The sequence below is a fragment of the Nyctereutes procyonoides genome, unplaced genomic scaffold (assembly GCF_905146905.1).
Source record: "Nyctereutes procyonoides isolate TBG_1078 unplaced genomic scaffold, NYPRO_anot_genome, whole genome shotgun sequence".
NCBI classification, from domain to species: Eukaryota; Metazoa; Chordata; class Mammalia; order Carnivora; family Canidae; genus Nyctereutes; species Nyctereutes procyonoides.
The window spans coordinates 22,774,778-22,798,825 of record NW_026575145.1 but is presented as its reverse complement, the minus strand read 5'-3'; the positions used below and the strand labels follow the sequence as shown (position 1 = coordinate 22,798,825).

Here is a 24,048-nt window from a genome sequence, read left to right as displayed (position 1 = left end):
TGTGTTGAGTAAAAAGAATTAGAATGAAAACCAATCTGATTACAAAACAAAAAGGGAAAGAAAGAAAGAAAGAAAGAAAGAAAGAAAGAAAGAAAGAAAGAAAGAAAGAAAGAGAAAGAAAGGTAAAGAAAAGTTACCTGCAGAAACTACTTGGCGATCCAAGTCTTGATGCCTGGCTAAAGCTTCAGCCCATGAAGAGACTACTAGATTAGAGGTCCTGGAGAAAAGAGGAAGTGAAATGTTCAGTGTCCATGTTGTGTCTGCCAGTCCCACAAGGCAAGGAAGGCACCTGGTCAGCAGTTCCCATTCTAGTGGGAACTGCTCCCCTAATCCAGGCATCCGCTCCAGGGCAGGAAAAATTCAACAAGTGCATGGAACATCAGAGACCTTCTGGGAAATGGTGAATTTACTCCGAGGTTTCCTGAGGCCTAGCTGGCTTTTCTGGGCAGCCTTCAGTCTCAGGAGCCCAGACTGGCCCTCAGTATCCTCCCAGCCCTACTCCTCTTGGCCTCCAGCGGGCCTCTCTCTTCCGGAGTTGTGGCCCTTCCCAAGCTTGCTTCCCAGCCCCGCCCCTCTCTCTCTGGACGCATCTCTAGGCCCCATCATCACCCGGCGCCGGGCCCTCCCTCCCGCCCCCCCTTTCTCCTCCCTCCTTCCTTCCCTCCCTTCCTCCCTCTCTCCCTCCCTCCCAGCTCCTGCACCAGGAAACGGCCCGGATCCTGCCAGCGGCCTGACCCGTGAGATCCCTAACCTGGCAGGCAGGCGGGGTTGGAGACTTGCTGAGGGTGGGGGTGAAGGAGGAGCTGGGCTGTTGGACTGCACTGGGGGGGGAGCCGGGAGTAGAGATGGTGAAGGCAGGAAGCCCTTGGCCCTGGGTTTCCCGGGAGGACAGTCATTAAACATGGATTCGGCCACACAGCTGGTAGAATGTTGGGGGCAGGGGCCGGTCCAGGGAGCTGCAACCCCAGCCTTCTTAGTCCAGACTCTGATCGCTGGCCTTCCCCACCTAGCTCTGCTCTCCCCCTCCCCTTCCCAGGGCTCCACGCTGGCCAGGAGGATGAAAGGCCCCAGCTGGGGGCTCCTTGCCACCAGCGCTGGGTCCTAAGAGCTGCCATCCAGGCTAGGTGAGTGTCCCCTTTCTTTTCTGTCCCCTGTCTCCTCCCCCATCGTGTGCCTCTGCCAGCATCTTCACATCTTCCCTCTGGGAAAGTACTAGGCCCCTTCCTTTAGCCAAAAAGGTGTGTACTGTGGAAAGGGGGGGTTTTGCAGGGGTGTTGCAGAGCTGGTATTCTCCTATTGTGGAAAAAAATCTAAAGTATTTTAAAAATAAAATTTACTTGTTTTGCATTTAATGTGGCATATTACGAATTTAATGGCCAGCCCCTCATGCCCTGACCGCTCACCTTGACTTAACTCTTGTGTTCTTGTCCCTCCCTGCCCAGTGGTCTCTGAGCATTTCCTCCCACCTCTCTCCCTGTCTCACTGGGTTGGCCAAGCCTGAAGTACCCCTTCTGGCTCTCTGACCATATATTCATGCCAGTCTTTCATCCTTGACTCTTACAGCCGCCCGGATGGCGACCCCAGCCTCAGCCCCAGACACACGGGCTCTAGTGGCAGACTTTGTAGGCTATAAGCTGAGGCAGAAGGGTTATGTTTGTGGAGCTGGCCCTGGAGAGGGCCCAGCAGCTAATCCACTGCACCAAGCCATGCGGGCAGCTGGAGATGAGTTTGAGACCCGCTTCCGGCGCACCTTCTCAGATTTGGCAGCCCAGCTGCATGTGACCCCAGGCTCAGCCCAGCAACGCTTCACCCAGGTCTCTGACGAACTCTTCCAAGGGGGCCCCAACTGGGGCCGTCTTGTGGCCTTCTTTGTCTTTGGAGCTGCACTGTGTGCTGAGAGTGTCAACAAAGAGATGGAGCCACTTGTGGGACAAGTGCAAGAGTGGATGGTGGCCTACCTGGAGACACGGCTGGCCGACTGGATCCACAGCAGTGGGGGCTGGGTAAGAAGCTTCTCAATTGCTGCTCTGCACACCCCTCCGAAAAGCTTGTCTCCAGAGGGAAGATGGGGGCTCTGGCTGGAGGCTAGGGGCAGAGTCGCCCTATTTGGGTGGAATCAGATGCCTTCACTATGGGTATCTCGCTAGACTCTGCACTCCAGGGCTGCCATGCAGTCATCACTGGATGGGTTCATGGTCCAAAGCAGAGGACAGACTACACAGTGCCTGCAGGGAAATGGCATCCAGCTGTCAGGAACTTTTTACACCAGAGTACGGTGACATGGGCGGTGGTGGGGGTGGGGTGTCAGGGATGGGGTGGTAGTTAGGAAAGCCTTGGCAAAGGATGTCAGTTCAGAGCACAATTTTTGGCCAAGGAGAGGCTGGGATTCACTTGAGGTAGAGAGGGCAAATGAGCCAGGCGCTCATGGGGGATGATGGGGCCTTGCAGCCAGTAGAGCTTTGGCTGGCGAGGAGCTGGGTATGGGGTAGTGCTTGCAGTGGATGGAACTGGAACTCTTCCTCTCCTCTTTCCTCCACTCTTTCCTCTCCTGATCTCCCTTTCTCCTTCTTTCTCTCCTACTTCCCTTCTCTCCCACAGGCGGAGTTCACAGCTCTATACGGGGACGGGGCCCTGGAGGAGGCGCGGCGTCTGCGGGAGGGGAACTGGGCCTCAGTGAGGACAGTGCTGACGGGGGCCGTGGCACTGGGGGCCCTGGTCACCGTAGGGGCCTTTTTTGCGAGCAAGTGAGCAAGTCCAGGGCCAGGTGGGGCTAGGTGTGGCTGGGGGACAGGAGAGCAAGAACAGAACAGGAGAAATGCCCTTGGAAGAAGTGGGGTGAATGGATGGGCACGGAATGGGGATCGGAAAGGGCAGGGTACTGTGTGAAGGAGCTGTGTGTGTCAGGCAGGCAGTTGGAAGGATGAGCTGGGAGACATTAGGGAATGTATTTGGAAAGTTGGGGGGGGGGCGGCAGGAGATAAAGTCATTCCAAGGTCAGGAGGAGGTGAGAGAGATCATGTCTATAGGTGTAGGCACACAAAACTATACCTAGAACTTAGCTTGTAGCCCTGAGGAAGGTCGACTTGCAGAAGGGGTTGTGTCTCCATTGGGTGAGTGAGAGTGGGGGGGGGGGAAACAGAGGACACATTCCTTTGAAATGGAAGCTTGAGGTTCTCTGGTGATAGAGAGAGATGGCTGTGATGGTGGGCTGCTTGGACATGCGTGTGCATGTGTACGCATGCTTGTGTGCATGCCGGGCTGCTTGTCTAACCTGTTGGTGGCTGTACTTGAGAAGAGCTCCCTGTTGGAGTGGCAGGAACAAGGGGCAGTTCTCTGCCCCTCCCCCGCCACCCTCCCCACCCCTTGTCCTGATACCTCAAGGCTGTGGGAGAAACACTGTATCCAGTAAAGGGCTTTGGGCACTTTCTGGCAGAAAGTCATCAGCAGGTTTGAGGGAGAAGAGAAGTTCTGTAGCTTGCCCTGTTGCTTTGCCATCCCCATTCCCTGTACATCACATACTTGCTGCTGCCTCCTGGACTCTGACTGAAAACAGGAGAATAGGCTGCCAAGCCTGCAGGGGTGGGTGGAGATGGGGTTGGGGGGTCTGGACCTACCTGCCACCCTCCTTTCCCACTGGGGCACACTGGTGCCTCAGGTGTTCCCTGTCTCTGGGACTGTACCCAAGCTTAACTCTAAATTGGGACTCTAATTTTCCTTTGGAGTGTGTGGAGGTAAATGTTGATCTAGAGTATGGTCTGGGTCCTGCACTGTGTCTCAGTGAGACTCCTGATGCCTTGAGAGGAACATTCCAGCTCTGAACCCCATGGGTGTGAGGGTGACCTGTAGTCCATGACTGGCCTATTCCATGTAGTGGGCTTTGGTGCTGCTTTATCAAGGGCCAGGTGTATGGGTTCTAGAGTACCTACGACCTAGAAGCATTTCTTTCTTTGAAGCCACACTGTTTGCATGGGTATTACTTGTCTGTACCTCAGAGTCTGAGGACACTAACTTTAGAGCTCACAGTCCTCTAGAATGGACTCAGATTATAGCTTTTTCTTTTGAGAGAGAAATTATTTCACTCCAGATGTATGTCCTGAGCCAGACCTCACTGCTGCACTTCCCAAGGTGCTAAAATTGCTGCTCTCCAATGCTGACTTCAGACACAGTGCTCTAGAACCCTGCCCTTGATCCTGAGCACTGATCAGCTTAGCTAGACCATGGTTGACTCTTCTTGGAGATTTTCATTTGGTCCCAGAATGTGGCAACATAGTTGTACTTGCGAGAATGTGGGACCAAAATTGGCCTCAGGTGTTTAGCCCAGACTTCTGCTTTTGAGAGAGGGCTGCACTTTTTAAACGGTATTTATAGGGGAAGTGGTAGACTGCATGCACCACTTGGTCTGTTGTGAGTATGCTGATACCAGAAACTCAGAGCTGGTCTGTGGCAGGCAGTTGGGGTGGGGGTGGGGGGTCTCTGACTTGCTCAGGACAAACTAGACCAGTGGTTTTCAGACTGCTTGGCAGAACCCTGAAGTTTTGTAGGAGTTGCCTCAGGAGTCCTTGGGGAGATGAAGTGGGGGTGCTAAGCAGGCTGGGCTACGTGTCCTCAAACAGAATAGCTCCCCTGGTGGCTGTCTTACATATCGGGGTTCAGGGTAGATTTAATTTACATTAAGGGGTTTGCTGCTGAAAAAAAAGTTGGAAAACCACTGACTAGACCATCAGCTCCAAATTGGAGCCCACTCTCCCCCAAGTTTGGGGCAGACTCTTCACCTTCCCTTCTACCACAGGACCCCTGACCCTGCTAGCTTTCCTGGGGGCCTTTAGCAAACCAGAGCAGCAGGGACCATGGTCAGGTAACTGAAATGCCCTGTGCTGAGGCCTTCACACCTGGGTGGAAGGAGACATTGTTTTCTGAAAGGGTAAAGGGCTTGGATTCCCAGAAGCATAGCTTACCTGGGGTCATAGTGGGCAGTTTTGATCTGTCCTGTCCTTTATAGCTTGAGGGGCAATGGAAACCCCAGAGACTCTTCTGTCAGGGAAAACTAGAGACTCTCTTCTAGAGCCATATAGTTCCTTGGGATTAGCTCTTGGCCAGGAAGGCTGAGTATGGCTCCCAACTTTTAAATCTATTTCATTAAAAAAAAAAAAAAGGGAAATAAATCTAAATGCCATTTTTTCAGAGATTAAAGAGGTGGAGAGGGCATTTCTTGCTTTCCAGAGCCCAAAGGGACAAATAGGGACTTTGCTTAGGCCAAGGAAGGAGAAGTAGGGCAACTAGGTCCTGCAATTATTAATCCCACTCCCCATTTATCCTAGGGTATATACTATTTTACTTTTTTAAATCATAAAATGGCGGGAGAACAGATTTGGTTAGTTTAGAAGAAAAGAAAAAGCTCTATAAATATAAATATATATTCCTGTATTTTTATTTAATAATTTATAAATATCAAGTTCATTTGACTTTTATTTTTGTGTAATATGTAATGGTCGTATTAAAAAAAAAATAAAGCCCAGAAGTTTAATGAGAAGGACTGAGCAGGGTTTGTGACTTTTACACTCTGTAGCCTGGTGTCAGGACATTTCTTGATCTAATCATCTCTTCATGACCTTGTTAAAGTGCAAGAATTAGAGTAACAGGGATTTCGGAAAGTGTTGAGATAAAAAAAGAAAAGAAAATCAGAGTTGTTCCCCCCATCTCCCAACCCCTGCCAAATGCCCAAAGCCAAGAGCTCCATCTGTGCCAAACCAAATCTTAAGAGGTGTGTGTGTATACAGTACTTTGGAGTGGCCACAAACAAACAAACAAACAAACAAAACAAAGAAAATCTTACCCCAAATCTTTTTGTGATGTTAATCAAGTCCCCAGTTGTGGTTCAGCCTCCAGTGATGATGAGCATTTCTTCCCCGAATCCTGCTGCTTACTTCTTGCAAAAATGGAGCCCCTGGTTCCTTTCCTGGCACCTTGAGATACTTGATTTCAGCCATTTTAATGCAAACAGTTGAAGTGGATGGAATCTACAGGAATTATTCAGCCCATCCTTCTGTCCTAACTGAGAACAACATCAGAATCCTGTCTGACAGGAAGAGCGATACTAATTTCAAATTATAAGCAGGAATTTCTAGTCTTTCTATAATCCGGTGCAATTAAATTACATTTGGGTATATATGTGTTAGATTGTAGTTAGAGATATACTGCTCAGAGGAGAGTTTCCATCCTCTCTACAGGAAATCAACAGGGCAAGCCATATGAAAATCTGAGAGTGGCTTGGTGAACATGGCGTTAAGGAAAGGAGAATTAGATGCTCTTAATAGTTAATATTGTCAGGCTATGAGAGCATTTATCTCCACTCCAGGGTGATTGATTTAATGATCGGTTGATTTGTATTTGACTAATTCCTTCCAAAAAGCATTTGCAACATCTTGCTATACAAAACAATAGGAAAATACGGATTTTAAAAGTAGAGGTAAAGAAAAAAAATAAAAAGTAAAGTAGAAGTAAAGGATAAATTGAAATATTAAAATAAGATGACAGCAAAAGGAAAATTAATGTACAGAAAAGCATTCTATAAGCAGTATTTCCGAATACTGAAGCTAAGCTATGAATTTGGCCTTGAGCTTTCCAATTTCTAAGGCAAATTGGAAAACAGAACAAGATTCACTTTCCTCTTGGGATTTAGAAAAGTCTGTCGGTTCCTTAAGATGGGCAAAGACTTTTGTGGCTCTTCTGGGGTGATATAGAGGCTATCACCCTCTGTAACATCTGACAGTAAATATGATGTTGAGTTTTGCACCAATAAACACCAAATGGGAATTCAGTAGATCCTAAGCTTGTTCTATCAGGCTCATCACAATTTAGCCCAAATATACCCTATGGCAGTTTATTATAGGGCTAAACTGCAGACCATCTAAATGGATAGATGGATTTTTTAATCTTTTAGACATTTCTCCATGAATGTCATTTCTCCATATGGTACTTTTGATAAAATTTGGGCAACATTTAGTTACAGTTTCTAGCAAATGGATGGGTTGTAGACATTCTGTGTTTTTACTTAAGAGCAGATTCTTTGAAAACTTTAAAATGTTCCTTAAATGTGGATATAGGTGTGACATAAACTATATGAGAGAGAGAGAGAGAGAGAGAGAGAGAGAGAGAGAGGCAGAGACACAGGTAGAGGGAGAAGCAGGTTCCCTGCAGGGGAGCCCAATGCGGGACTCCATCCCGAGACTCAGAGATCATGACCTGAGCCAAAGGCAGACGCTCTACTACTGGGCCACTCAAGCGCCCAAAATTAACAATATTTTAAAAATCAACTAGAAAACGTAATATAATGGAAAGCTATGTAGTTTTTTTTTTTACTGATTCAATCATTGATTCATGCAGCAAATATTCAAGCATCTTCTATGTACTAAGCACAGTTCTAGGCACTGAGTGCATAGGCACAAATTTCTGCCCTCATATTACATATTACTTACATTCTACTAAGGGAAACAAACAAAAACTAAATAAATTCATTTCACAATATTCATTAACATAACATTTCATGTTTCAAGGTGATAATGTTGTGAAGAAAAATAATTCATTGGCATGGAATTGGGAAAGTGTTTAAGTATAGATTTCAATGTTAAATAGAATAGTCAGGGAAGCCCTCATTTCTAAGGTGACTTTTTTGAGTAAAGTCATGGAAAATCAAATTGGAAAAATATTTTTATTGCTATGGAAAGACATTTCTAACTTGGTAAAGAAGGAAGTAGAAAATAATATATACAGTATGATCCCAGTTTGCCAAAATAAATATATAAATGTGTGTGTGTGTGCATGTGTGCTTCTATATGTATATATGTTTTGAAAATTTCAGGAAGGGGATATGCCAAAATATCACTAGTGATTATCTCTGGGTGTTGGATTTTACTGGTGATTTTATTTTGTTCTTTTTACTATCCATATTTTCTGATCTTTTCATAAAGAACACATATATATGATACAGTATATTAAAACAAGTTTTCCAGGTACATTTTTTAAAAGTTAACCAAGCAGAATAGAAAATAAGCAGCCCATGGAGATTCTTTCTCATTTAAATGGACACCTCACTTCCCTGCAAGGACAGACCTAGGGAGTTAAGATAGTCGAGCCTAGACTTTGCATTAGAGAATAATTGGAGTTGGGGCACCTGGGTGGCTCAGTTGGTTGGACATCCAACTCTTGATCTCAGCTCAAGTCTCCATCTTAGGGTTGTGAGTTCAAGCCCTGTGTTGGGGCTCAGCCTGAAAAGAAAACAACAAAGAAAATAATTGGAGTCTGTTCCATAGTAGAGGTAAGTAAATGATCAAGGCTTCAAGGTTTTATGTCAGCACTAACAGAAATATAATGCAAATCATATATGTAGTTTCAATTTTCTGGTAGCCTCATTAAAAAAGCAAAAAGGTACAGGTATAAAACTAATTTTAATAATATTTTACTTAGCCCAGTATATAAAAATTATTATAATTGCAACCTATAATTAATATAACAGTTATTAATTTGTTTTATAGTCTCTTTTTCCTAGTGTCTTTGAAATTTGGTGTATATTTGACATTTTCAGTATATCTCAAGTCAGACTACTCACATTCCAAGTGCTCAAGGCATGTGTGAGTAGTGGGTATCATATTAAACAATGTAGTTTTAGATTATAGAGAATTATTATAGCAGGCAAAAAAGAAAAAAAAAAGCAAGAGTTAAAAATAGGGATGAAACTACCACAAAGCCATGTGTTTATATAGTTTAGTGAGACAGCTTTTCCCTTTTGGACAAAACTGGAGATGCCCTCATCCATTTTTTTACTGATTAAATTCTCCTTAAGTCCACTAGCCACTTCTATTGACACATTTTTCCTTCTAGGGCACAGCATCACTGAGTTTTATTTTTCCCAAAACTCCATAGCCTCTATGGAAAGGTTATTACTGAAGGAAAATTATACTCATAATGGGTAAATTTCACATCATCACGTATGAATTTCTTACAAATTCATTCTTAGAAACTTACTCTTTGATGTTCTCTATGCATCAACAATGGGTAAGATTTTAAATTATTATGGAAGATCATTCATTCAGTTAGCATTTATTGAGCACACAGTGTTGGGCATTGGGAATACAAATATAATTAAGATGATGTCCCTGCCTTTTACAGTTTACACTCTAATAGGGAAGTATCTCACTTTATAAGTCATTCAAATATCTTTTTAAATGTGTCTGAAAAAGTAATCATTCTTACTAGAGTAAGTTTGGAAGTTAGAGGGTTTTTAAAATTTTAAATAAAAATAACATGATAAAAAATAACATGATATTGTGGGGAAAATCGTTCGTATAACGCAGAAAATGATAAATCAATTATAATCCTACTACTCAGAAAGTACCACTGTTAACATTTTGGCATATTTCTTTCCCATCTTTTATCTGTGCTTATATTTTATGATCATACTGTATATACAATTTCTTATACTACAGTTCTGCTTACCATTATATTGCACAGTTTTTCCTTGTCATTAAAAGTGTTTTGAAGGCAAAATGACTATATAAAATTAAATCTATGTGTGTATAATAATTCTCCTGAATGTGCCTATTTGGACATTCAAGTTGCTTACCTTTTTTCACTTTGATGAAGGTCTTTATTCCTAAATGTGCAGATGATAAATAAAATCGCCAGGTCAAGAATCTCAACTGTTAAAAAATTAGAGAAAAAAAAAGGAGGGGGACGCTTGGATGGCCCGGTGGTTGAGCATCTGCCTTTGGCTCAGGGCATGATCCTGGAGTCCCGGGATCAGGTCCCACATTGGGCTCCCTGCAGGGAGCCTGCTTCTCCCTCTGCCTGTATCTTTACCTCTCTCTGTCTCTCATGAATAAATAAATTTTAAAAATAAAAAAATAAAAAATAAAAAGAATCTCAACAGTTTTAAAGCTTTTAGTACATATTACCAAAGAAAAGATAGAACTGGTTCTTGCTCCCTTTTTTCCCCAAAGTCCAAGTTATTAAAAAAAAAATCATAATCGTGCTTTATATACACTTTTACATTCTACTTCTTTGACCTAACAAGAATTATTTTTGGATTTTATTACATGTTTTGTGTAACCCTTTTAATAGGTGCATAATAATCTTTGGATATAATTACAGCTTGCCTAAACATATGTCTATTGTTGAAATTTAGTCTTTTTCCAATTTCAATATCATACATAATATAATATTTGTGTATTAAGGCAGACTTTATGGTAATTTTGATCTAAGCTTTGAAAGCTAGCTCTGAATTCCCTGCTAACTTTTTTTCTCCCCTGCTCACTTTTAATTATTAGTTCCATGACTTGGGCAAGTTACTTCACTCTTTCTTCGTCCCCCCAAAAGGCTATAGTTTTGGAAATATCTGCTTTATAGAGTTGTGAGAATTCAATGAGATAATATAATAAGGAGTCCAGGATTGTGCCTGTTACGAAATCAAGTGCTCAACAAAATTAGGATTCGAAAGTCCTTATAAAAAAATCGCATTTCCCTTGATCAGCTTGATTAGTTAATTTATCAAGATTTTGTTTATTTATTTGAGAGACAGCACATGCCAAAGAGTAGGGAGGGGCACTGGGAGAGGGAGAAGCAGGGTCTCTGCTGAGTGTAGATCCTCCATCCCAGGACTATAGGACCATGAGCACTAAAGGCCACGCTCAATCTACTGAGCCACCCAGGCGCCCTCAGCTTGATTAGTTTAAACCAAGCACCAATTAAATATGAAAATATTGATTAGGTTAAGATTAGTAGAAAACCTTTTTTTTCCAGTGACCTCACAGTCTTTTAGAACTTGTCTTCCGTGCTCAAGTTAGTTCTCCCAGACCACTGGAGCTGAGATGCTGCTGAAGTAATTTTCAGTGAAATTTTAAGCGACTGTGACTCTGCTTTGAATTCCCCTGTTCCTGAGGTAAGGATTTGTGAGGAAAAGTGAGGGTGAGGGGAAGAGTGGGGTATACTGAGACGCTTTTGACTTTTTGGTTTGCTAACAGGGATCTCCTCTTGTCCAAATCTCCTCACCCCAGACACACACATCCTGTTGGGGTTGTCTGATTAATTTGATTGGGCTCATTTGAATCTGGCTGTCAAACCCTAGCTGCGTCTGGCTACAAATAACCCTCTTGCAAACTTTGCACCTTTGTTTCTTCTTTTTAAATAAATGTGTAGTATCACTACTACATATGGCAACCCTGCTTTCCAGGGTGATGTCTCATTGGTTATCTCAGAGTGGAAACTTGTGGTGGGAACCTGCCTGGAGGAATTCCTCTGTGGTCTGAAGGAAGGTTTGGGGGCTGGGAAAGAGTTGAAGATGAGGGTGGCACCCAGATTCCCGGTCAATGCAGACATTTATTGACACTTAATATGTGCCAAGCATATTGCCCCACAGTGGAGCTGCAAATATAAATAGGATCCAGCCTCTCCTCTCCAAATTCTCAGGATGCAGGACAAAATGATTATGTGCACAGTGGAGGTAGTAAGCCTGCTAGTCATGGGAAAGGAGAGGAGGCTAGCGTAAGGTTTTGCACGAGCGGTGCTTAGGTTTGCAGTGGTCTGGTCGAAGAGTGACTTCATGTACAGAGGCACAGAGCTGGGTGCAGGTATACCCCCTGGAATGAGGACTGTAGAAATAACATTTGTGACGTAGGCTGGTCCTGAGGTCTCTAAGGCCACGGCACAGTTTTACTTTTACCTGGCCAGCAAAGGGGAGCCAGCTCACTGTGGTAGCGGTGAGGACTGTTAAGAGTGACACTGGAAGCTGAGAGATCTATTAGGGGGCTTAGCAAACAGCCCAAGAAACAAACTGAAACTGAGGCATGAGCAGCGGGCTTGGAAAGTATGCCTGCACAAGGAAGACAGATCAGACAGGCCTGGTAGCTCTGGAGTGAAGATTCCTTCCTGCTTTCTGGTCTGGGAGACCTGATGGGTGTTGGTACCTGGATGGGGAAAGCAAGCATCTTACTGGAGAGCTCCATTCAGAACCTCCATTTCCAGCAACATCCCATCCACTGGTAGTTTCCTGGTTAGCAAACCAGTTTACAGAAACCGCTTCAACGTTTCCAGCCACTGCTTTCTAACACCTCTCCAGCCGGCAACCAGTAGCGTCAAGATGGCGGCCCCCGCCAAGGACTAGTCATGTGACCTCGGCTTTCCATGGCTGGAAGCCTTGCCGTCCGTTGCGGGGCAAGGTTCACCTGTCACGAAACGGATGTTAGCCCTTCGAATCTCACGAGCCAATCGGCATCCGAGAGGGCTATTGCTGCGAGGCGATCGGAAGATTGGCCTTTTCTCCTCGCCCTAGCCAGCGGCCAATCACCGAGCGTCCTATACTCGCGGATCCGCCTGGAGGTGGGGGTGGGGGGAAGCAGGAATGTCGTCACAGCGTGGCGGTATTGTTACCTAAGGGCTTGAGAGGAGGTGGGGCGTATGTTGATTGACAGGCCAGCTCCCCTACCGGGATTTGAGAATTTGGCGCAATATCCCGCCTTAGGGGTGGGGTCTTATTTGATCGCCAAGTAATATCTCCCAATGGAGTCCTAGCTCGTGGTGACGGGCAGGTTGCTAGACTAATGAATCCTCGGCGTGCCCGGCGCTGTTCTCCAATCGCCGGGCGGCGGGCCCCAGTCTGAGCGGCGATGGCGGCGGCGGCGGCGGCGGCAGCAGCAGCGGGGGCTGCGGGCGGTCGGGGCTCCGGGCCGGGGCGGCGGCGCCATCTTGTGCCCGGGGCCGGTGGGGAGGCCGGGGAGGGGGCCCCGGGGGGCGCAGGGGACTACGGGAACGGCCTGGAGTCTGAGGAACTGGAGCCTGAGGAGCTGCTGCTGGAGCCCGAGCCGGAGCCCGAGCCCGAAGAGGAGCCGCCCCGGCCCCGCGCCCCCCCGGGAGCTCCGGGCCCTGGGCCTGGCTCGGGAGCCCCCGGCAGCCAGGAGGAGGAGGAGGAGCCGGGACTGGTCGAGGGTGACCCGGGGGACGGCGCCATTGAGGACCCGGTGAGGGAAGGAGGGCGAGCGAGCAGGCCTGGCCGTGTCACGGGAGGCCCAGAGCTCGGGCGAGCGGGAGGCAGGCGGGGGGTGGGGTGGGCGGGGAATAACGTGGCTGGGGCCGGGCGCGGATCCTCGACGTCCAGAAGGGGCCCAGCCGGGTTGATTCGGGCGTTATGGGTGCCTAGTGTTGTTCTAGAGAAGGTAGCTTGGTTTTCTTTTCATCGCGACCCGCGCGTGGGGCGAGGGAAATGGCCGAGCACGGCTGGGGCCGCGCTTGGACGGAGAGCAGGGCACAGCCCCTGCGTTGGTTCCTCTGAAGCTCTTCTCCATACCCTTTCCACTCATTACAGGAGCTGGAAGCGATAAAAGCTCGAGTCAGGGAGATGGAGGAAGAAGCTGAGAAGTTAAAGGAGCTACAGAACGAGGTAGAGAAACAGATGAATATGAGTCCACCTCCAGGCAATGGTGAGTAACCGGCGGTTGCACGCGGAGCCCGGGTCCTCGGAAGGGTTCTGCGAGCACGGATTGTGTGGGATTAGATGCTCGGGACCTTGGAGCTGCTTGTATGTGCAGTTACTGGGCAGGTGCTGGGGTCATAGTCCATTGTGTGTTTTTCTGACCTTAGTGAGGCAAGAATCTCTATTTTGGTGATGGTAATTTTGTGCCTTTCTTTGTCCTTTTTACAAATGTGTTCTTCTTTGTTCTTTAGTCTACCTCTACTCTTTGTGGACGTTGCCAACTGGCATTTGACCTTCAAGTCTCATAGTTCTTCCTTTAGTTGGAGACCCTTTAGTTAGGAGTCCTAAGAGAAGCTACTCGACTGCAGAGGGCTTTCTCTTTAACCTAGAACTGTTGAGTTTGGGTTCCCTTGATTTTGTTCACTATAAAAATGATTTGAGTCAAAGCTGTTCAATAGGGTCTTGATTTGGGGGCAGGAGAGAAATTCCTGTACTGTTTTCTCTGATTTTTTTTTTTAAGGATATGTTAATCTGTTGCTTGATTAGTCAGATGTTCAGCCCAGCATCTATTGTGTGCTAGACAGTATTCTTGGTAAGGGGTGCAGCAGGGAACAGAACAGACCAAAATCTTTGCCTTCCCTGTAGTGGTTGTGGTGGTAGTGATGCATATATTGGTCAAATAGAAAACCAGTTTCCTGCCACCCCCCTCCCTTTCTTTTTTCTTCAAAGCTGGCCCAGTGATCATGTCCATTGAAGAGAAGATGGAGGCTGATGCCCGTTCCATTTATGTTGGCAATGTATGTATTGGGGCCCTGATTGGGGTTGTGGGAAAGCTCTTGTTTGGGGAGTTGGTTAATAGGAGTCTTAAGGAATATTTCAAGGATAGGTAGTAAGTTGGGGGAGTATTGAGAGGGTTTGGAGGAGGTAAAAGGAAATGGAGATCAGCAGAGGCTCTGGGGTTAGGAAGAGAAGATTAACTTCTTAGAGAACGAGAGTTGATGTGATTTGGAGAGGATAGGCAGGGTACCTGTGAAATATAACCTTCTCTACCCTCACAGGTGGACTATGGTGCAACAGCAGAAGAGTTGGAAGCACACTTTCATGGCTGTGGTTCAGTCAACCGTGTTACCATACTCTGTGACAAATTTAGTGGCCATCCTAAAGGGTAAGTAGAGAAGTAAAATGAGGTTGTTTTAATCACATCTTAGAAATAGATAAATCATGTTTTGTATTGAGCAGTGTTAACTTGTTACACTAAGCAGTGTTCGTCTTACGGTTAGGGCGTTAGTGTCACATATACATATCGGGTTGCACGTAAATGTCTTCAGAGACCAAACATAAAGATGAAGGTTAGCATGAGTAGGATTATGAACTAGAAGAAGGAGGGACAGCATTTGCTTAGCAATCCAGGCTGTTTGTATACTATTTTATAATTTTCTTAAGAGTAGGTGGAAATTTAGATTGAAGTATTCCATTTAAAAAAAATTTGACCAGGGCAGCCCGGTGGCTCAGCGGTTTTAGTGCTGCCTTCAGCCCAGGGCCTGATCCTGGAGACCTGGGATCAAGTCCCACCTCAGGCTACCTGCATGGAGCCGCCTTCTCCCTCTGCCTGTGTCTTTGCCCCCACCCCCCACCCCCCCGCATTGTCTCTCATGAATGAATAAATAAATAAAAACCTTTTTTAAAAAAAATTGACCAATAAATAAATATGTGGCCCTGTTGTTATTCAGGCATACCTGCAAGTTGGATTTGATGTGTAAGCTGCTGTAACTTCAGATGAATGAAATGACAATTATTCTTTTCAGTTTTGCGTATATAGAGTTCTCAGACAAAGAGTCAGTGAGGACTTCCTTGGCCTTAGATGAGTCACTATTTAGAGGAAGACAAATCAAGGTAAGCCCTGTACTCATTGCTGTTCTGGTTCTGTGTAAACTCTCCAGGCTTATTTTAAGACTTTCTGTTGTATATCCCTCACTCTCAGGTGATCCCAAAACGAACCAACAGACCAGGCATCAGCACAACAGACCGGGGTTTCCCACGAGCCCGATACCGTGCCCGGACTACCAACTACAACAGCTCCCGCTCTCGATTCTACAGTGGTTTTAACAGCAGGCCCCGGGGTCGCGTCTACAGGTCAGGATAGATGGGCTGCTCCTCTCCCCCGCCTCCCATGAGCCCTGTATGTTTCCTTCTTTCCTGATCTGAGGAACCTCCCTCACGTTACCCTCCCCTTGGTCTCCAGGGACTTGGTCTCCTGCCTGTGCAGGGTGAGGAAGGTAGTTGCAGGCCAGGCCAGGAGGCCAGTCTCATCATCGTTTTCTGGAGCAGGAATTGGTGATAAGGGCTGGATCTCTCTGCTCTTGTTCTGAGAGATGCTTTCCCCCAGCCTTTTTTTTTCCCTGAGAGTTGGTAGCAATGAAGGCATTTACACAGCAGGCCGGAAAGAATGGCCTTAGTAGTGAAGGCATTGCTTGGACATTTGCTATTTTTCCCAGAGTTAAGGAGGGGGTTGAAGATTGAATCTCCCTTGGAAGAATACCAGAGGCTAGTTGATCTTCCTCAACAGCCGTGTGGGAGGATACTGAAATATTTACTCTTTAACTGAGCCACTGTTTTGCAAGGTTAACTTTTTCTCTGGGCCTAGTGTGGTGCCCATGTTGTTGCTTTACTATCATTTCTCCGCCTTTGAATAGACAGGACAGGTATATAGACCTTGGCTTTTTATAAGATACACTTATCTGCTCCCAGGAATTAGGGAGGATCTGATGGTGAAGGCCTGGGGTTTAAGAGCTGTGGAAAACTGAAACTGGAAAGATGAGTCCATTTTCTTGCCCCTGTATCTCAGATGTAGTTTTTTGCCTCTGGCAAAGTATTCTGTTAAATTATCCCCTCCTGTTTGCCAGGTGTGTCACCATTGTGGGGTCACTTTTAGGATACTTGGAAACTTCTCCTCCCCCCCCCCATTCCCTGCACTGTCACTGGGGCAAGGGCCCACGGGGAGGGGCTTGTGCTAAACTCTTAAGTGATCATGTTAACACCTAACTCTCCTTCTTTCTTCCAGGGGCCGGGCTAGAGCGACATCATGGTATTCCCCTTACTAAAAAAAGTGTGTATTAGGAGGAGAGAGAGGAAAAAAAGAGGAAAGAAGGAAAAAAAAAAAAAGAATTAAAAAAAAAAAGAAAAACAGAAGATGACCTTGATGGAAAAAAAAATATTTTTTAAAAAAAAGATATACTGTGGAAGGGGGGAGAATCCCATAACTAACTGCTGAGGAGGGACCTGCTTTGGGAAGTAGGGGAAGGCCCAGGGAGCGGGGCAGGGGGCTGCTCAATCACTCTGGGGATTCGCCATGGACACGTCTCAACTGCGCAAGCTGCTCCCTTGTTTCCCTGTCCCACTTCACCCCTTTGGGGGCTGCTCGAGGGTAGGTGGGCATGGGTGGTAGGAGGGTTTTTTTACCCAGGGCTCTGGAAGGACACCAAACTGTTCTGCTTGTTACCTTCCCTCCATCTTCTCCCTAACTTTCGCAGTCCCCTCCACCTGCTCCTGTCCTGCCAGGTCTGCCACCCACCCCACCCCTCTTTTCCGGCTCCCTGCCCCTCCAGATTGCCTGGTGATCTATTTTGTTTCCTTTTGTGTTTCTTTTTCTGTTTTGAGTGTCTTTCTTTGCAGGTTTCTGTAGCCGGAAGATCTCCGTTCCGCTCCCAGCGGCTCCAGTGTAAATTCCCCTACCCCCTGGGGAAATGCACTACCTTGTTTTGGGGGGTTTTGGGGCGTTTTTTTTTGTTTTTCAGTTTTTTTGTTTTGTTTTGTTTTCCTTTGCCTTTTTTTCCCTTTTATTTGGAGGGAATGGGAGGAAGTGGGAACAGGGCGGTGGGAGGTGGATTTTGTTTATTTTTTTAGCTCATTTCCAGGGGGTGGGATTTTTTTTTAATATGTGTCATGAATAAAGTTGTTTTTGAAAATAAAAATTGTTTGGCCTTTGGGTGTAAGAATTATTTATCTATTTTCCTATTTTCTTTTAGATCCAGATGGCTGCTAATACTCTTTGTGGAAGTGCTGGTGTTGTGGAGGGGAAGTTCTCACTTAACGAATTAGAGTGGGGGTTAAAATTGCAACAGGAACATTGTGTATTTAGTTGGGGACGATGAGTTTTCTGGGTAGTATGTAGCCTGGTATTTGAAAGGTCTATCGAATGAGTCCGGGAATGTAAAAGAATGGCAGGATTAAGAGTAATCAGTGTGCATACCTGATTAATGTGCAAATGAATTATCCACACCAGCAGCACTGGAGTCTTTGGGGTCTGGGTAGCTTTTCTTGTCTTTACCTCAAAGTGAGCTCAAAAAAATGAGGGAAAAAGGCAGTAGTTTGCTAACAAAGATAGTTGCAAAGCTTATGCTATCTTCTGTAGCCACACTGACCACTTAATATATGTTCAGTGAATTCATTTTGAATCATACCATTAATTAGGACTTAACTGGTTTTCACTGATTTATATCTTTAAGTTTCGTACTTGGTCTCATTAATAACTGAATTACTCCATTTTGTATTTTTAAGTCAGATTGGTCTTAAAACTTTTGGGTGCTACATCGCCCCCTAACTGTTCCAGTCTTCCCCTGCTATAGGATTTCTAAATATCTAAACCTTTATATGTTCTATTGAACCATTTACTTCTGTTCATAGGGTGTTTTGTGATTGCCTCTGACCTACATACTCTTCAGTAATCTTAGGTTAAAGAAATGAGTTCCCTATATATCCATGAAGCCTTAACCCACCTCTCTGGCTTTGTATTCTGAATTCTCAGGCCAGCATCAACCACATTAGCATTTCGCTCATCTATTATATTGCCTCCGTTGCATCATTTAAGCATTCAGAGGTCTGTCTGTTCTCTAACGATTCAACTAGAATAGTGCCTTGTAATCTGAATGGAGATTTCTGCAAAGGCTGGTTGGTAGAAATCTGGATAGCATATTAATATCAACTTGGCTAGAAACACATGGAACTTCTTAATGCTGGGAAGCTTAATGCATTAGTACTGGGAAGGTCTCTTCTATCCACCAGAGGGCACTAAATGGCCATCTAAAAAGTTCACATAAATTGTTAGAGATCATTTTTTTGACCTTTGTTTTAAATTTTGTACGTCCAATTAACATCCTGCGCATTCTCCGTTCTGTTTTAACTTCTTGAGCAACTCCCTACCTTAATTGGGCTGCTGAGAGATGTCTGGCTCCAGACTTCATGTTGCCATTGAAGGGCCCTTGTTCTACCACCAATAATTACAAATTCACTTAGGTGTGTAACTAAGCCCTTTCCCAGTTTGATCCTGGTTAAGTTTCCCTGCCACATCTTGCTCTACATCTGATGCCCTGTGCATTCCAGTTGAATTTTATGTACTGTTCATGCTGTGCCCATTCCATTTACTCTCTCAGAATCAAGGTGTAAGCCAAGGCATAAAGCCAAACACCACAGCCAGAAACCTTTCTTCATTCCCTAGTCAGAATGAGTCACTTCTGCTCTCAGGGCAAATTGTTCCTATCGCTGTTTAAGCATTTCATTGTTTTATAATTAGAACAATTATATCCTGGTTTCCTCACTAGACTGCAAGCTCCTTGTGGGCATGGATTGTGCCTTTGTATAAATTAGTAGGTACTCAGAAGATGTTAATTACCCTTGAGGGTTCCCTTTATCTGGGACCTGCTGGTTCCTGTCCTCACAAGAATCAGATTTCCCTCCTTATCTGAACTTTTAAATTTTTCCTGTATCTTAGTAATTTTTTTTTTTTTTAGTAATTTTAAAGGAAGTGGCATGGAAGGAAAGTTACTTTCCTTGGGAAGGATTGCTTTCTTTGGTCAATCACTTCCTGATGAACCACCTCTTAACCAAGGGATTGGAATGAGCTCAGTCTCACTGGGACTATGGGGGAAGGAAGTGTTTAGGAGATTTGAGGGCGCTTGTCTACAAGATTTCTCTGGAGTGAGACTGAGGGACTGAGTGTTAGAAAAACAAATGAAGACAACATAACTTTTTCAGATAGAATTTGCCCAACTTGACATCAGCATAGAGAAAAATGATGTTTTGTGGGTTTTTTTTTTCCCCAAAATGGTTGCTCTTCTACATGGTTGAAATGAATAGCCTTCCTTAAATCAACTAATTTTAAAACATCTTTCAACTCTGCTAATGCTACTTTCTCATACCTCTTTCCCTTTGTGCTTGTGGTAATCATTGGTTCAACAGACATTTACTGAGTATTTGCCAAGTGCTGGGCATTGTTTTGGATGTTATTTGCTTGGATGTCATTTGTTAATCATTTAGTAAGAGAACTTTTTAATAAAGATTTTATTTATTCACGAGAGAGAGAGGCAGAGACACAGGAAGAGGAGGGAGAAGCAGGCTTCATGCAGGGAGCTTGACGTGGGTCTTGATCCTGGGGCTCCATGACCATGCCCTGGGCCAAAGGCAGGCATTAAACCAATGAGCCACCCAGGGATCCGCCTAGTAAGAGAACTTTAATTTTATTTGTTGAAGGCGAATGTTGGTTTGCCATACCTCTGATTGCATCCCATTGAAAAGTTGTATGGATTTTGTTACATATAATTCGCATACCATACAAATTTAACTTTTAAGTGTACAGTAGTATTTTATGTAACATAAATATATATGTTATCATCTATACATACATTTATGTTAACCATCACCATTACTTAATTGTAGAGCATTTTCATAAGCCCCCAAAGAACCCTATACCCATTAGCAAGCATTCTTAATTTTCCCTCCCACTAACAAACAATGATTTCTGTTTCTCTGATTTTGCCTGTTCTGGATAGTTCATATAAATGGGGTCATACAACATGTGGCCTTTTATGTCTGACTTCCTTCACTTGGTATCATGTTTTAAAGATTCATCCATGTTGTAGCATATATCAATAATTCGTTCTTTTTCATAGCTAAGTATTTCCTTTTTTTTTCATAGCTGAGTATTTCCTTGTGTTGACTGATCATATTTTGATTATCTGTGAATTGATGGACATTTGCAATTTCCATTTTTTTCTACTGTTAGGAACAGTGCTGCTACAAGCTATATGATTTTCTATGAACATACCTTTTCATTTCTCTTAGAAGTGGAGTTGCTAGGTTATCAGGTAATAAACCACGTTTAACCTTTTGAGGAACTGCTGGAACTGCCAGGCTGTTTTCAAAAGCAGCAGCAGCATTTTACCTTTCTACCAGCAGTGTAGTAGGGTTCCAATTTCTCCACATCCTCATCAAATTCATTACTGTCCATCTTTTTGATTATAGCCATCCTAGTGGGTATGAAGTGGTATCTTGTGTTTATTTGCATTTCCCTAATGACTAAGGATACTGAACATCTTTTCTTGTGCTTACTAGCCATTTGTTTATCTTCTTTGAAGAAACTTTGGTTTGGATCCTTTGCCCACTTTTTAATCGGCTTGTCTTTTTTTTTTTAATTTTTATTTATTTATGATAGTCACAGAGAGAGAGAGAGAGAGAGAGAGGCAGAGACACAGGCAGAGGGAGAAGCAGGCTCCATGCACCGGGAGCCCGACGTGGGATTTGATCCCAGGTCTCCAGGATCGCGCCCTGGGCCAAAGGCAGGCGCCAAACCGCTGCGCCACCCAGGGATCCCTTGGCTTGTCTTTTTATTGATGAGTTGTAGGAGTTCTTTATATGCTGAGTACTAGACCCTTATATATGTGATTTGCAAATATTTTCTCCTATTTTGTAGGTTGCTTTTTCACTTTCTTGATAGTATCCTTTGAAGCACAAAAGTCATGAAGATGTATGCCTATGTTTTCTCCTAACAGTTTTATAGTTTGACTCTTATATTTAGGTCTTTGATCCATTTTGGATGAACTTTTGTGTATGGTGCGAGGGAGAGGGCCACTTCATTATTCTGCATGCAGATATGCATTCTCTCTGCACCATTTGTTTAAAAAGCTGTTCTTTCCTCATTAAATATGTTGGCATCCTTGTTGAAAATGAATTAATTAACCATGAATGTATAGGTTTATTTCCGGGGTCTCAATTCTATTCCATCAATTTATATGGCTGTCCTATGCCAGTACTACACTGTGTTCATTACTTTACCTTTGTAGTTAAGTTTTAGAAGTGGGAAGTATGAGACCTCTAATTTTGTTCCTTTTCAAGATTGTTTAGCTATTCTGGGTCTTGTATATTTCATATGAATTTCAGAATCAGCTTGTCAGCTTTCAAAAAAGAAAGCCAGGATTTTAATAGGGATTATATTGAATCTGTAGAACAATTTGGGGAGGATTGCCATTGTAACAATATTAAGTCTTCCAAACTATGAAAGTACTATGTCTACTTATTTGTCTTTAATTTCTTTAACAATGTTTTATAGTTTTCAGTGCACAAGTCAACGCTTCTTTTAGTACATTTATTCCTAAGTATTTTTTGCTGTATTAAGTGGAGTTTTCTTAATTTACTTTCAGATTATTCATGGCTATTGTATAGAAATATGGTTGATTTTGTACATTGATCTTGTATCCTACAAGTTTAATTGTAAGTTTAGTAACCTTACTGAACTTGTTTGTTTAGTTCTTACAGTTTTTGTGTGTGTATAGTCCTTGGGATTCTGTATATACAAGATCATGCCATCTGCAAATACAGGGTTTTACATTGTTCTTTATATTCCAGGAGTATTTTTTTGTTTTTGTTTTTTCATTTTCTTGCCTCATTTCCCTGCCTTGAACCTCCAGTATAATGTTGAATAGAAGGTGAGAGCAGACATCCTTGTCTTATTCCTGATCTTTGGGGAAAAGCTCTCAGTTGGTCGTGATAAATAGGATCAGCTGTGGGTTTTTCAGAGTCTCCTTTTATTTTGTTGATTTTTGAACACTTGCTGTTCTCTGCACACCATTCATGTTCTGTCATGCCCCTGAGCTTTGCATTGTTCCAGTCCAAATATCTGAGAAGCTTTCCTTGACTGTCTCCCAAAGAGGAGACCGTTCCCTTGACAGAGCTGCTGCAGTGCTTTTTATATTTCTCTGTATTTTATTTTTTAAAAGATTTTTTTATTTATTCATGAGAAACATAAGAGAGAGAGAGGGAGAGAGATTGGCAGAGACACAGACAGAGGAGAAGCAGGCTCCATGCAGGGAGCCTGATGTGGGACTCGATCCCGAGTTTCCAGGATCAGGCCCTGGGCTGAAGGCGGCGCTAAACTGCTGAGCCACTGGGGCTGCCCTTCTCTGCATTTTCATATAGGATTTTAAGTATTAGTTGCACGGTATTCAGAACTCTCACAGGGCAGGACCATGTCCCTTCCCCCAGAGCTGAGGCAGTACCAGACAGTAGTGGGTCATTGGTAGAAATCGGTTCCATGGTGGCCAGGCAAGGTTGACCAAATGAGAGGGATGAGAGTGGCCTTCATGTCATTTCATGTAACTTAAGTTTAGAAATGTACCCTGTATATTCTTTTAATTTCCCCCTCAGAATCCATTATGGCCCATAGTTGTGAATCCAACTAAAACATTTCTAAAATCTGTTTTGTGTTCATGAAAGTAGTCATTTCCTTATTTGCCTAAAAACGATCTCAAGTTCCTGAGGTATCTTCGAAACTGACTACAGAATAAGTAATACTTCCATGGTGTTCAGAAATATTTTCTATCTGGTGTGCTGTACGAAGATTGCAGGTTCTCAGTTCTCCAGATCTGGCTACTCTAATTAGTCAACAGTCACAAAATCTCTTTTTTAAAAAAAAAAAATTTTATTATTACTTATGATAGTCACAGAGAGAGAGAGAGGCAGAGACACAGGCAGAGGGAGAAGCAGGCTCCATGCACCGGAAGCCCGATGTGGGATTCGATCCCGGGTCTCCAGGATCGCGCCCTGGGCCAAAGGCAGGCGCTAAACCGCTGCGCCACCCAGTGATCCCAACAGTCACAAAATCTTGAAGAAGTTACCTTTCCAAACCTCAGTCTCCCCATCTGTAAAAGCCTTAAAAAGGAGACCTGTTTCTTTCTTTTTTAAAAATATTTTATTTATTTATTCATGAGAAACACACAGAGAGAGAGAGAGGCAGAGACACAGGCAGAGGGAGGAGCAGGCTCCATGCAGGGAGCCTTACGTGGGACTCGATCCCAGGTCTCTAGGATCAGGCCCTGGACTGAAGGCGATGCTAAACCGCTCAGCCACCCAGGCTGCCCAGGAGACCTGTTTCTCATGGGATTATTGACTAGGGTCCAGTGAGATTATGTGATTGGTGGGTTTAGAACAAGATGCCAATTGTTTTAGCTGTACACTGACCCTTTTTACCTAGCCTATGAATTGCTTAGGGATAAGGAACTGTATCTTCCTCCGTGCTTCGTTGATGCTTCTTGAATGCTTTCATTTTCTTTGCCTTCACCTCTGGTTGAAGTCAAATAATCATGTTCTCTTTCACCTATCCTCCTACAAGAGCTGCTCTTTGTTTTTACTTTTTTTCCCTAAACCTTCTTGTAATGTGCAAAGAATGGGTTTACTGGAATGCCCCTTTAACGTCATTCTTCACAGTATGTATTGGACAGTGTCATTAGCATATAACTAACAGGGGCCCTTCCAAAAAGTAC

At 44.2% G+C, this 24,048-nt stretch overlaps 2 protein-coding genes across 5 annotated transcripts; both read left to right on the top strand.

Moving 5' to 3' along the window:
• Positions 1–638: 638 nt before the first annotated feature.
• On the top strand, positions 639–12,501 carry BCL2L2 (BCL2 like 2). Of its 3 annotated transcripts, none has more exons than XM_055309132.1 (4): positions 639–737; positions 1,037–1,124; positions 1,564–2,003; positions 2,599–5,462. In XM_055309132.1, the coding sequence occupies exons 3-4, from the start codon at positions 1,572–1,574 to the stop codon at positions 2,746–2,748; spliced, it is 582 nt and encodes a 193-aa protein (XP_055165107.1). In that variant the 5' UTR covers positions 639–737; positions 1,037–1,124; positions 1,564–1,571; the 3' UTR covers positions 2,749–5,462. The 3 variants fall into 3 exon arrangements, with proteins under 3 accessions (XP_055165107.1, XP_055165108.1, XP_055165109.1); XM_055309133.1 differs by lacking the exon at positions 639–737 and adding an exon at positions 740–758; XM_055309134.1 differs by lacking the exons at positions 639–737; positions 2,599–5,462 and adding exons at positions 8,231–8,314; positions 10,795–12,501 and having other exon boundaries at positions 792–1,124.
• A 140-nt stretch (positions 12,502–12,641) lies between these two features.
• Positions 12,642–17,430, top strand: PABPN1 (poly(A) binding protein nuclear 1). 2 transcript variants are annotated; one of them, XM_055309130.1, is made up of 7 exons: positions 12,642–13,007; positions 13,352–13,466; positions 14,189–14,256; positions 14,518–14,624; positions 15,265–15,352; positions 15,441–15,592; positions 16,521–17,430. In XM_055309130.1, the coding sequence occupies exons 1-7, from the start codon at positions 12,657–12,659 to the stop codon at positions 16,558–16,560; spliced, it is 921 nt and encodes a 306-aa protein (XP_055165105.1). In that variant the 5' UTR covers positions 12,642–12,656; the 3' UTR covers positions 16,561–17,430. The 2 variants fall into 2 exon arrangements, with proteins under 2 accessions (XP_055165105.1, XP_055165106.1); XM_055309131.1 differs by lacking the exon at positions 12,642–13,007 and adding an exon at positions 13,127–13,202.
• Positions 17,431–24,048: the final 6,618 nt, after the last annotated feature.

What these genes read in the sequence shown, in the direction of transcription:
- PABPN1 (XM_055309130.1), top strand. Translation starts at nt 12,657, where the DNA reads ATGGCGGCGGCGGCGGCGGCGGCAGCAGCAGCGGGGGCTGCGGGCGGT. An exon ending in ACGGCGCCATTGAGGACCCG is followed by an intron (nt 13,008 to 13,351) that starts GTGAGGGAAGGA and finishes CACTCATTACAG; the next exon opens with GAGCTGGAAGCGATAAAAGC. An exon ending in CCCCGGGGTCGCGTCTACAG is followed by an intron (nt 15,593 to 16,520) that starts GTCAGGATAGAT and finishes TCTTTCTTCCAG; the next exon opens with GGGCCGGGCTAGAGCGACAT.
- BCL2L2 (XM_055309132.1), top strand. Translation starts at nt 1,572, where the DNA reads ATGGCGACCCCAGCCTCAGCCCCAGACACACGGGCTCTAGTGGCAGAC. An exon ending in TCCACAGCAGTGGGGGCTGG is followed by an intron (nt 2,004 to 2,598) that starts GTAAGAAGCTTC and finishes TCTCTCCCACAG; the next exon opens with GCGGAGTTCACAGCTCTATA.